General features: G+C 43.3%; 1 protein-coding gene across 2 annotated transcripts in view; it reads left to right on the top strand.

Moving 5' to 3' along the window:
• The window catches only part of LOC111160881 (Rho guanine nucleotide exchange factor 4), a 130,193-nt gene that overhangs the window by 99,500 nt on the left and 16,868 nt on the right, over positions 1-13,825 (top strand). For both annotated transcript variants that reach the window (XM_022524272.1, XM_022524273.1), the window contains exon 3: positions 6,331-6,470. In XM_022524272.1, coding sequence (XP_022379980.1) covers positions 6,331-6,470 — 140 coding nt within the window. The remainder of the gene's footprint in view (positions 1-6,330; positions 6,471-13,825) is intronic.

The following is a 13,825-nucleotide window of genomic DNA, read 5'->3' as shown; positions in this document are numbered from 1 at the left end:
AAAAAAAAAAAAAAAAAAGAAAGAAAGAAAGAAAGAAAAGAAAAGAAAAAAAACACAACTCAAAATGGATCATAGATTTAAATGTAAAAGGAAAAACTATAAAGCTTTTAGGAGAAAACATAAGTGAAAATCTTTTGCAGCTAGGGTTTGGTGATGAGTTCTTAAACATGATTCCAAAGGCATGATCCATAAGAGGAAAAATCAATAAATTGAACTTTATCAAGATTTTAAACTTTAGCTCATGAAAACCCTTGTGAAGAGGATGAAAAAATAAGCTGCAGACTAAGAGAAAATATTACCAAATCACGTATCTGACAAAGGACTCATAGCTAGAATATATAAAGAATTTTCAGAGGTACCTGGCTGCCTCAGCCAGTATTGTTCTTAGGGTTATGAGTTTGAGTCCCATGTTGGGTGTAGACTATTTATTATATTAAAAATGAAATATAAGGGGGCGCCTGGGTGGCTCAGTGGGTTAAGCCGCTGCCTTCCGCTCAGGTCGTGATCTCGGGGTCCTGGGATCGAGTCCCACATCGGGCTCTCTGCTCGGCAGGAAGCCTGCTTCCCTCTCTCTCTCTCTGCCTGCCTCTCCATCTACTTGTGATCTCTCTCTGTCAAATAAATAAATAACATTAAAAAAAAAAAAAAAGAAAGAAATATAGGGTCACCTGGGTGGCTCAGTGGGTTAAAGTCTCTGCCTTCAGCTCAGGTCATGATCCCAGGGTCCTGGGATCAAGCAAGCCTGCCTTCCCCCATCTCTCTGCCTGCCTCTCTGCCTACTTGTGATCTCTGTCAAATAAATAAATTTTTAAAATCTTTAAAAATATATAAAAATTAAATTAAAAAATTTAAATTTAAAAACTTAAAAAAAAGAATTTTCCAGGCAGGCTCAGTTGGTAGAGCATGCAACTCCTATCTCATGAGATTAAGCTCCACATTGAGGGTAGAGTTCACTTAATAAAAAAATTTTAAAAAAAGGAATTTTCAAATCTCAACATCAAAACAATAAACGATCTAATTAGAAAAGGGCAAAAAAAAAAAAGAAGAAATACTTCACCAAAAAAGGTATATAGATTACAAATAAGCACATGAAAAAATGTTCAACAGCACCTGTCTTTGGGAAATGCAAATTAAATTAAGACCATGATACAATATCACTATACACTTATCAAAATGTCTAAAATATAAAATTGTTAACAGGGTCACCTGGGTGGCTCAGTCAGTTGAGTATGCAACACTTGGTTTCAGCTCAGGTCATTACTGAGCCCTGCTTTGGGAGGTCAGAGCTTATCTTAAGATTCTCTCTCTTCCTCTCCCTCTGCCCCTCCCCCCCACACTTTTGCACTCTCTCTCTCTCTTTCTCAGATAAATTAATCAATCTTTTAAAAAATATATAAAATTGTGACAATACCGGATGCAGGTAAGGATTCTGAGAAATACACATTGTTGAGTATGAGAATGTAAAATGGTATAACTACTCTAGAAGATAGTTTGTAGGTTAAGCCTCTGCCTTCAGCTCAGGTCATGATCCCAGGGTCCTGGGATAGAGCCCCACATCGGGATCCCTGCTCGGTGGGGAGCCTGCTTCACCGCCCCCGCCCCCTGCCCCCCCACCCCGCGCCTGTCTCTCTGCCTGCTTGTGATCTCTCTTTGTCAAATAAATAAATAAAACCTTAAAAAAAAAGATTTAAGAAAATAGTTTGGCAGTTTCTTAGAAAACTGAGAAATAAACTGCCATATGACCCAGCAATTTTACCCCTGGGCAATTACATTTATCCCAGAGAAATGAAAATTTAGGACCACCCAAAAACCTGTTCACAGACATTCATAGGACCTTTATTTACAACAGCCTGAAATTAGAAATCACTTGGATGTCTGTCAGTGGGTTGGAGGTGGAACAAACTAATACACCCATTGCATGGAATACTAGTAAGCTACAAAAAGGATGAGGTAGAAATACAAACATTTTGGATGGATCTCAAGGGCATTCAGCTGAGTAAAAAAGCTATCCTTCAAAGCTTACATACTGGTTGTCATGGTGGTTACACAAATCTACACAGATGGTAAAATGATGTAGAACCATAAACACACATTGTACTAAGGCCACTTTCCTGTCTGTGATATCATATCAGAATTCCATAAGCTATAACCACTGGGTGAAGGGTACACAGGACCTCTGCACTACAGTTACAATTCCCTATAGAGTTATTTCAGAATAAAAGGTTTTTTAAAAAGATTTATCTATTTATTTGGGTGGGGGGAGGTACAGAGGGAGAGAGAGAAAAATCCCAAGCAGACTCTGCGCTGAGTGCAAAGCCCCAAACAGAACTCAATCTCACAACCCTGATATCAAGACCAAAGCAGAAAACCAAGAGTCGGTCATTTAATCAACTGTGTCATGTAGACGCCCTTAAAAATTCTTTTTAATGCCCTAGAGGAGAAGGTATGCCACTAAAATAACCTCTGATGGATTATCGTGTGTTTTAGATATGTATTGTAGCTATTTTTTTTTATAAAGACCAAGTCCTCATCTCTTATATACTACAGTTTTTACAGATGGAATTGTATCATATGTAGGATCTGAAAGGGGAGGGGATATGGATGATGAAACAAAATTGCCTTCATGTTGAAAATTGCTAAAGCTGGATAATGGGAACACAAGATTCATTCTCTCCCTTTGTACTTATTCAGAACTTTCCATAATAATAATTTAAAAACAATAAAATATGAAATAAAAATGACGAGGGTTCCTTGGGACTCTTGACTGTGTGGGGTCAGGGGCAGGGCTCTTAGCTCCTGCCCCTAAGCTGGGCTCAGGCAATTGGTGCCAGGCTGGAGCAGAGGGCTTCTCCAGTCATTTCCAGGGACAGAGTGCTGCTTTCAAGTTCTGTGCTTCTGTGTCCATATTCAGCCATGGGCATGAAGCTTTAGCTGTATTCCAGGCATTGGCTCTGCCAGGCCCCAGAGGCTCTGCCTTCCATTACTTGCCATCATCCTCCAGGCCTCCCTACATTCACTTATTCGTCTCTCCATTTTTTTATTCATATTCAGTCATTCCCTCTGTCCACCATGCTCCCATTTCTTTATCCATTCATTTCTTTAACACTTACTGAAGTCTACATCAAGGAATAAGGCAAGGTTACTGCCTTTGGGGAGACAGTCAGTGCAATGTATAGGGGATATATGATAAGCGCCATGACCATTGTCTGTACAAAGCTCCTTGGGAGTGAGATAGAAACCAATGTCAGTCCTTGGAGTGATATTAGATAAGACTTGCCCAGAGGAAATGCTTGAGATGAGTCTTCACAAAGTTAATATTTTCACCTATGTCTGGCTCACCCAGGGAATGTTGGATAATCCTCTTATGTTGATATCAGCTGATTTGTAGATTTAATTCCATTTGCAATCTTAATTCCTCTTTGTCATGTAAAATAACATATTCCTGGGCTCCAGGGATTAGGACTTTGACACTTTTTGGAGGCTATTACTCTACTCTGCCTCCCACAAGAATAGAGTCCAGAACTCAATTTAATGCCAGAGCAGACATCATGGATCCATTGGAAAGCACTGTCTATTCCATAATGATGCTGAGAAAATTGCTTATCTTTACAGAAAAAAAATGAAATTGGATTCTAAAAGTTCTGGACCCATTCTCATGTGTGTTCCCATTACCAAGCAATTTCTCAGACACCAGCAAGGTGTCCTGCAATTCAGCTCAGTTCTCATACTCATCACCTGGAGATAATTTCAGATCCCACAGGTCAAGGGCTCAGTCCTATATGACCACCCTTGTTCTCCCAGTTCAGGTACTAGTCACAAGCCCCAGGTGTTTCTGATCCACAGGCTATAAATTGGAGGTTCCAACAAAGTCCTGCAATGGGTTCTATTAATTTGCTAGAGCGGCTCACAGACCTCAGAGAAACATTTTATTGACTAGATTACCAATTTATTACAAAAGGATAGAACTCAGGAACAACCAGATGGAAGAGTTTCCCAGGAAACTCTGACAGGAAGAGTCACAGAGCTTCCATGCCCTATCCCCAAATTTCCATGTGTTCACCAACCAAAAAACTCTTTAAATGCTGTTCTTAGCATTTTTTTGGAGGCTTCATTATGTAGGTGTGATTGACTAAATCATTGGCCACTGCCTATTGATCCAGCCCCTTGCCCCTCCCTAGAAGTAGGTTATGGGGACAGCCCCATCCCTATGTTACCTAGGGGCTTTCCCAAAGTATTCATTAACATAAAAGAAACCTTTTCTTTCTGTCACTCTTATCATAGGATATCCCAGGAGCTCTGTGCCTGGAAAGGGTCAAAGTCCAAGTATATATTTCTTATTATAAATGATAATACCACAGATTTCAAACTACACAATACACAAAAATCATTCCCAAGTGCAATAAAAACTTAATGTCAAAAGAAAAACTACAAAACCTTGAAAGATAACATAGGAGGGTACCTTTGCAACTTTGAGGTGGGGAAGAGTTTATCAGCACAAAAAATATAAACCACACAGGACATGATTGATAAATTTGTCTATATGAAAATTAAGAACTTCTGTTCATCAAAAGCACCTTAAAGAGATGGGACAAGCTACAAAGTGGGAGATGATACTTGTGATACAAGTGGGTGAAAAAGATTTAGCATGCAGAATTGGGGCAGTGTATGTATATATACACATACATAGAAATACATTTTTTACATTATTGATTACATTAAAGACCAATAGCTCAATAGATATAGATTTTTCACATTAAGAAAATACCAATGACCCATAAACATGGATAAGGTGTTCACCTCATTAGTGATCATTAGTTATAAGAGAAATGTAAATTCAAACTATAGTAAGATTCCATTCCATACCCATCAGCCTGTCAACTATGTCTAACGATGTCAGTCCTCAGAGCTGGTTAGGATGTGGTGTGGTGGGAACATTCATACATACTGTTGGACATCTTTTTTTTTTTTTTTTTTAATTGTAGAGAGAGAGGAGAGAGGGCATGTGTGCACGTCGGGGACAAGGACAGGGAGAGAGAAAGAGAGTCTTAAGCAAACTCCATGCAGAGTGTAAGGCCTGAGGTGGGGCTCCATCTTATGACCTGAGATCATGACCTGAGCCGAATCCAAGAGTCAGACATTTAACCAACTGAGCCACCCAGGCAACACACTGTTGGAAATTTTAAGTGGTAGAATAGCTTTGGGAAACAGTTTGGCACACCTAGGACCCAGGGATACCACACCTGGGACCTATCCACCTAGACTATGAATTCACACCAGAGGTAATGATTTTTGCCAAAGGGGGCAAAAATTTTAGGCATGACAATGGTTTGTGGCATTCCAAAGAGCCATGGAACATAACAAACATACAGTGTATTTGTGGTATTCAAATTTCATTGGGACAATTAGGAAAACAATGTATAAAGGGCTCTTTAGTGGGGAGTAATGAAAAAGAGGTTGAAAACCACTGTCCAAGGGGAAACTCTGGAACATGTGCCCCAGCGGTGTGGAGGTATGTTTGCGGTACCGTCATTCACACCAGCAGCAATACAGAAAAGCACCCGCTGCTCTCTAGCAGTGCAATGGATATGTAAAATTTGACATGTTCATAATAAGACTGTGCATCTGTAAGAATGAATCAATCACAGCTACACAAGCAGTTGAGCAAAAAAAAAAAAAAAAAAAAGGCCAGCCAAAGCAGAAACAGTACTGGATGGTCTCATTTATATAAGGTCAAACGATGCAAGACTCAGCAGAAATAAATGCTAGAACACAGCACGGGTGTGATTTATAGAAATAATAGATAGCTCTAAAGGAAAGAAGGGAATACAGTCAGAAAAGAGCATGCAGGTAGTCGAATTCTGAGATTCTGGTATTTTCTTAAGCAGAGTAATTACTATGGAGTTCATTTTATTAATTTCTAAACTATACTCAAATGTATTACTTTATATTTCTTTGGATACATATGTATTTCAGAATAAATTGTTAGCATTATTCTTAGGAAATAATGGAGTCATTATTTAGTGGGTAGAAGGCTTTGAACTGAATTCAGCTGGAGGGGACTCTTGAGCATCATGCTCTGGCAGATATTTCTGTTTCCTTAGGGCGATGGTGGGGATTGAAGGGTAGGTGATCGAGAGCAATGGGGCAAAAGTCACCTTGTGCACTCTTTCAACCAGACCACATTTTGCAGCAAAATTCATTTGAAAAACTAGTTCCCAGGTCTTCTCACACCTCTCAAAGAAGGATCATTTATCCTGCAAAGGTGCATTTCCTTCTCTGCCTGTCCCCCATCCTCAGCTCCTCTTTGCCACCTGGTGTCTCTCCTTCCAGCTATCCCTGATGGAGTTCTGGACACAGCCCTCCATGCTGATGAAGCGGGGAGTGAGGAGGACCTGTTTGAGGACATGCACAGCTCCAGCCACCACTACAGCCACCCTGGAGGGGGTGGTGAGCAGCTGGCCATCAACGAGGTAGGGTCAAGGTTTCATGGATGAAGGGATGGGGATGGGACAGATGGCCTGGATGTCAGGATGAGTCCAGCATTCTCTCACAGGACTAGATGTCCACAGTCTCTGTGTTCCAAGCAGATGGCAGTGGCCCCCAGGTGTTTCAGCCTGTGGCTCTCATTTTAGGATGTGCTGTCTATCAGCAGAGCTTACCCCAATACAGAACCTGCCCCTCTGCCCTCATGGCCTACAGGGAACCCAAAATGGCAGGCATGACCCAAGACATATGATGAAAGAGTGCTGGTCTGTCCTTCCCTATAACAGCCCCCATAAGCCATCCTGGATAGAAGATGCTCTGCTTGGTAGAAGGGAGGCCAGGGCTTTAGCCCCCTGTCCCTCCAAGAAGTTGTCTGGGCAGGATGGAAAGCAAGGCAAGTGAAAATTGATTTCTCTCCTATTGACTCCAAGAGCTCAAAAAGCTTTGTGGTTGTTATGATAACTGTGTGCAAGTTTGTTTGCTGTTCCTACCTAAACAGAAGAAATTAGTGACATACTTCCTCTAGGTAAAACTGGTTCCCCTATCAAGGACTCCTTTTGCATCTCCAAGGACAGAGACATTTTGAGACCTTGACTCCTCTCTTTTTCTCACGTGTACTTCTATTTTCTCCCCATCTTCTTTTTTAACTTAATTTGGCAGGTAGAGGACCCCTAAACATAATGTGGTCCATAACCCACATCCATAACACTGCATCTCTTCCTGGTCATAAGCTATTGTGTATTTCTGTCTCATCAAAACCAGAATCTGACTACCCAGGATCTTGCAACACCTCAGGAGGGGATCAGTTTACAAACAGTGTGAGTGAATAAATGGGCTGGTGGGCTTCTCAGAAACCCTCAAGGACTATTCTCATTACCTACTTGACAGATGGGTACAAACTATAGACGGTGGACAAACTCTTCTCTCATGCCCAGATCAGAATAATTTAAAAGTCATTAAATAATGCTTTATTCAAAATCCATGGTGTGTTAAAGAACACATATCCAAGTTAAGTGGACATTTCCAATACATAAAGCCTTTCTTTAAGTACTTCTCATCAGCTATTTTGTTATCTTAAGTAGAATTCACAGATAATGGTTTTGCTTTTCCTTGAAGTCTCAGGCTGCCCTCTTCAGTCTTGGGCCCCAGCCCTGGTGGGGAGAAGCATGGTGCAGGGGGTAGAATCAGAGCATTGGGGCCTCCCAGACCTGGATGATAGTTTCTCCCTGCCCGGGGCCAGGTGTGAAGCTCTGAGCAGGTAAACCCTCTGAACGCTGGTTTACTTAACTGTAAAATAGGATATCTGAGGTTACCTGAGGACTGACTGAAATAACATAAATACCCTGGCATGTGGTGGGTTCTCAGTAAATTTCCAGCAATGCAAAATACTCACATACAGTTTTTAGGGACTCTGACAAGGTGTGTGGCCATTGGTGTTGCATTGTTAGAATTCCTGTGTCTGTTTTTCATAGCTATGTGTGTCCTACCTGATGGCAAAATTCTGGTCTGTCATATCTTGCTGCTGGGGTAGAGGTGCCTTCTGAGGCCCTTGACAAGTTTTTCATTCTTAGATGCTTTGGATGAGGGAAGTCAAGAGCCAGGGCCACTCTAAAAGAACAAATAGGCTCTGGCAGAGGGCATCTTTATGAGGGAAATGAAGGTAATTTAGATTATGAATTGGATAGCGTCTATCTTGGCCACCTAGAAAATTCGTTTCCTATTCAGTTCAAAGGTCTTTCTTGGTATTTGGGGCTTCTGAGTAGACAGGGTGGTAATGTTGTTTCTTATGTTCAGAGCAGTCAGTGCTTTCCAGGTTACTTGTCTTTCCTGGATGTGCCTCTGCGGGGAAGGACATATCACATCCCAGAGGAGGGCAACCAGACCGAGCTCTTCTCCAGGGATGCAGCAAGCTCATGCCAGTTGGATGCTGGGCTGCTGACTTGGTTAGTGTCCACCAGGCTACTCACCTTTATGACACCCAGCAGCACTTCTAGATACTTTATGCTATACTGCCCTCCTAGGGCTTATGCTATACTCCTAGGGCAGTATAGCATAAAGGACAGGGCCTGGGTTTGGAGGCTGACAGCCTTGCACTTCCCCTCATCCTGCCACTGGCCAGCTGGGGACCTGTGGCAAGTCATTCCCTCCTCAGGGCCTCAGTTTCCTCTTGTGGAGTGGATGTGGCATCTGAGTCGCATGGGCAGCTATAGGAGGGTCACTTATACAGGTGTATAAGGTACTGTGTAAAGGCAGGCATTCATTATGATTTTTTGGCAGCATCAAATAGACCCACATAATCAGAAACCGAAGCTATAAAAGGTGATTCTCCAATAACAGGCTGGTTCCCTTGGCCTCCTAAGAGCCGCCAAGTCCTACTGTGCTTTCCCAAACCCTCTAGCACTCACTGCTGGCTCATAGGTACAGCAAGAAGATTTGCTAGGGTCAATGTGAATTTCATACTTAGAGATTATAGAAGCAACAGATGTCAAAGAAAAGTCCAGACTAAAGAATAGTTGTCTTGCTCTAAAATCACACATTCACTTGGATTTTTTGGACACATGTGAATATCATGTTCTAAATTGTGACACTTTCTTGTTTGTGTTGACCTCAGAAGGAGACACCACATCTCAATTTCCAAGCAGAAGGGAGCTCAAAAGCCATTTCGCCCAAAGAGCAGCAGATACAGGGTAGAATAGTGAAGCACTTTTGTATTCTGGGTACAGAAGAAGTGAGTGCATGTGCCCACACCTGCATGCACAAGAAGGTTCTGAGTGTGTTGTATGGATGTGTATGTTGCATGTATGTGACATATCTACCAAGTATTTAATTTGTGTCTGGTGATGTCCCAGGTCCTGGGATACAGGACTGGCAGGGGCAAGGGCCACAGGGCTTATATGTGAGAAAGTGAGAAAGGACACAGCATTATGCTCATTCTTTATTCCCTACATCTCACACGGGCCTTGCACCTCATGATCGTCCACCCCTGCTATAGGCGTTCTCTTCAGTGCCCAGAAGTATCCCTTTCTTTCTTCAGCATTGTCCCATCTACTGTGTTGTCCAAATGTTCAAGACCCAGGCCTGGGCCTATCTGCCCGATTCCTCACCCTCTTCCCAGCCTCTCCCTACCTCACAAGGCTCTGAGCCTGTCCAGCTGGGTTGGGCATTTATCACTGCAGTCAGGCCTGACAGTATCCTTAGCCCAAGCATATTTTCTGGAGTTGAGGGCCGAAAGGAGGAGGTGTCTTGGGAAAACATCATTTTCTTTTCATTTCCACCCAGCTACCCGCCCTCTCCCCACCAAGTTGTGAGATGGGACCAGAAGAAGGGAGAGGACATGGCTGCTGGCTCAGAGGCCTACGGTTTTCTGATGCCCACTCCACTGCACTATAGGTGACAGTGGAGTGGGCATCACTCCCTATGTCTCCCCTATTGGCCAGGTCACAGCTGCATGAAAGGAGGGCACATGTGTGGAGCTGGTCTTCCTCCCAGTTCTGCTCACTGCCTGCATGGCTCTGAGGGCCTTGTTTTGTCCAGGTCTACTCCAAGCACCTGTGCATAGGAGTGTTCCGATGTCCCGGTTCCAGGAGGGTATGGGGGGGACCAGGGATAGTTCCTGGAACCTCCTACTGAGAAGAGATGAAGATTGAACTAGAGATCTTGTCATCTACCCTGAGACTTAAAGCATAAAAGGAGCTCTACCAATAGTTAGGCCAGCAGAGTAGGTGGGAAGCAGGACTGTCCTGGCCCACCAGGCCACAGTGTCACCCGAGGATAGAAGACAGTCTTGTCATCCTTAAGCTCCCAGAAATTCTTTGTGGAATATTAAGAGGACACTGCAGGACACCGTGCCAGCTTGTGCCCACCCCATCCATGGAGTTAGTCTGACCTTCTCTTCTACCTGTGACCCTGGGTGTCCATCGCAAGGCCTGACCTGGCTCTTGCACCAGCCCGGGAGAAGAGCCTGATACTGGCCAGTGTTCCAGTTACCTCTTTTATGCCCTGTTTTGGGACAATGACTGCACTTAACTCTCCATGGGGTAGTGTCATCTTGAAGACACCCAGGGCCAGGACTGAAAGTTTTCTAGTGGCCAGCATACCAAGAGCAGCTTTCCTCTTCCCTCCCCAAGACATGGTCCTGGGGGCTTATCCCTCATCTGCCCTTCTCCCTGCCAGTCCTGCACCTTGGCAGCCTCGGTAGGCCACTCCCTGCTGCCATTTCCACCTACTCTACCCTCCCTGGCTTAGCACCATCTAGCTTGAACCCCTCAAGGGCCAAGGCCTTCACTTTCAAACTTTTCTGGCTTTGTTTTTGGCTTTGTTTTTGGTCATGAAACATACACAAAATAGATGTTGCCACTGTGTTCCCTGCTATACACCCAGTTCCCCAGAAGTTAAAGTCTGGGTGCCCCCAGGCAGGGCAGAGGGCACCCCTTAGTTCTTGGTCCCAGCCCAGGTTCAGAAATTCTTCTGCCCCAGGCTGGTCAGCTACAGGGGAGATCTGACCCCAGAACTAGGCCTTGGATGAAGCCTTAAAGTATGGTCCTTGGGCCAGTCCAGCAGCAGGTAGTACAACAGACCCACAGCACTCAGCATGCACTGACCAGTGGAGTCCCAGAACTTCCTTCTGTCCCTTCTTCCCTGGTGTTTAATGGTTCTGTAACTACAGGGGCACAATAGAACATCTGGCCCAAAGTCAGGGCTTCCAAGCTGCCCCCTACCAAAGGGCATGTCACACAGTCTTACCACAGGAGCCCTGGGATTTGGGGTGGCAGGGAGCCTTTGATGCTTTCTCTTCCCCCACAATCCTCCTGAGAGCTTGAGGGAGCAAATCTTGAGCCTGAAAAACTTTCCTGAAGAAACTGAAGAGATACAGAAAGAAGACTTTCCCCCTGACAACCAGACAGATGGGACCAGGCTGAACCATCAGCTCTGAGGCAGGCAGCCAGCCTCTCTGGACACAATCCTGAACCACTCCTGGTACACACATCCCAGCATCTGCTTAGGGTGTTCAGCAGGATGGGAGTGTCCTCAGTACACTCATCTGTACTCACTCACATGCATGTGGTACTGACCCACACATAGAAACCTGAACATACAGAAACAAAGTCACCCACATGTGAACACCCACCTCTGCACATATTCCATCACTCCTACCCCCATGGAACCTGGAAATCTCTACTCACTTCTGGCCTGCTTTTAAGTCTCCTCAGCCCCCACAGCTGCACCCCTCTGATAGCATGGTGACTGTGACAGAGCTCGCTGTTGTAGATGGAGTGACAGATACCTGCACATGACACCTACAGTGTTAAGTTTGCAGCCTCCATCAGAAAGAAAGTGTAAACTCCGCATAGTTGACATAAGGTTTTGTTTTGTTTCACGATTTCATTTCTTTTAGAGAGTGTGTGTGTGTACCAGTGGAGGGAGGAGCAGAGAAAAGGGAGAAGCAGACTCCCCACTGAGCAGGGAGTCTGATGTGGGGCTACATCCCAGAACCCTGGGATCATGACCTGAGACGAAGGCAGACATCCAACCAACTGGGAGCCACCCAGGCACCCTGACATAGGGTTTTTTAAAAAAGCTGTTGAGCCACATGCAGAAGAATGAAACTGGGCCCTTACCTCACAAGATACACAAAAAGCAACTCAAAATGGATTAAAGACTTAAACCAAAAACCTGAAACCATAAAGCTACTAGAAGAAAACAGGGGAAAGCTTCTTAGCACTGGTCTGGGCAATGGTTTTTTGGGTATGATACCAAAAACACAGGAAACAAAAACAAAAATAGGTAAGTGGGACTACACCAAACTATAAGCTTCTGTACAGTGAAGGAAACTGTCAACAGAGTGAAAAGGTAGTCTGTGGAATGAGAGAATATATTTGCAAACATGTACCTGATAAATGATTAATATCCAGAATATATAAGTAACTCATATAACTGAATAGTAGAAAAAACAAATAATTCATTTTAAAAATGGACAAAGGGCCCAAATAGACATTTCTCCAAAGAAGATACACAAATGGCCAACAGATATATGGACAGATACATGGAACATCATTAATCATCAGGGAAATGCAAATCAAAACCACAATGAAGTATCACTTTACATCTCTTAGAATGCCTATTATTAAGAAGACAAAAGATAAGTGTTGGTGACAATGTAGAGAAAAGGAAACTTATCAACTGTTGGTGGGGATATAGATTGGTAGAGCCAGTATGGAAAACAGTATGGAAGTTCCTCAAAAAATTTTAAATAGAATTATTATTTAATCCATCAATCCTATTTCTGGACATTCCAAAAGAAATGAGATCAGATCTCAAAGAGATACCTGCATTCCCATTTTCATTGCAGCATTATTCACAGTAGTAAAGACATGGAAGTAACCTAAGTGCCCATTGACAGATGAATGGACAAGGAAAATGTGGTATATATACTATGAAATATTATTCAGCCTTAAAAAAGGAAAGTCCACCATTTGCGACGACATGGATGAATGTGGATGATATTATGCTAAGTGAAATAAGCCAGGCACAGAAAGACAAAAAATGCATGATCTTACTTATATATGTAATCTAAAAGTCAAACTCATAGAAGCAGAGAGAAGAACGATGATTGCCTGGAGTTGGGGGAGGGAGAAAGGGGGAAATGTCAGACAAAGGGATACAAAGTGTGTGTGAGATGAGTAAGTTCTGGAGATCTAAGGTGCAACATGGTGATCATAGTTAACAATACATTGTGCACTTTAATTTTGCTAAGAGGATATATCTTAAGAGTTGTCACCGCACATAGGGACACCTGGGTGGCTCAGTCCGTTAAACGGCTGCCTTCCACTCAGGTCATGATCCCAGGGTCCCAGGATGGAGTCCCACATCAGGCTTCTTGCTGCGCGGGTAATCTGCTTCTCCCTCTCTCTCTGCCTGCAGCTCGCCCTGCTTGCTCTCTGTCTCTCTCTCCCTTTCTCTCTGAAAAATAAATAAACTTAAAAAAAAAGTTGTCACCACACACAGATACGCAAATGGTAAGTGTGTGAGGTGCTAGATATGGCAATTAGCCTGATTGTGGTGATTATTTCACAATGTATACCTCTTTCAAAATACCAAGTTGTACACTTTAAATATATACAATTCGTATTTATCACTTACACCTCAATAAATCTGGAAGGAGATGACTAGCGGCTGAAGAAGCCAGCTGCTTTCCCAAAGGAACAAAATGCTATTCTGATAGGTCAGTAAGGAGAGGTCCTGAGTCAGGGCCTCAATGGAGCACCTAAATGTGGATGACCTTAGTCTGCCCAGAGTTCAAATCCTGATTCCACCATCCATGTATACCCATGAGATTTTATGA

This window comes from Enhydra lutris, unplaced genomic scaffold (genome assembly GCF_002288905.1).
Source record: "Enhydra lutris kenyoni isolate GAN:26980312 unplaced genomic scaffold, ASM228890v2 scaffoldscaffold78, whole genome shotgun sequence".
Taxonomy (NCBI): domain Eukaryota; kingdom Metazoa; phylum Chordata; class Mammalia; order Carnivora; family Mustelidae; genus Enhydra; species Enhydra lutris.
Note: the sequence above shows the minus strand (reverse complement) of the source record. Positions and strands in the feature narration are given on the sequence as shown.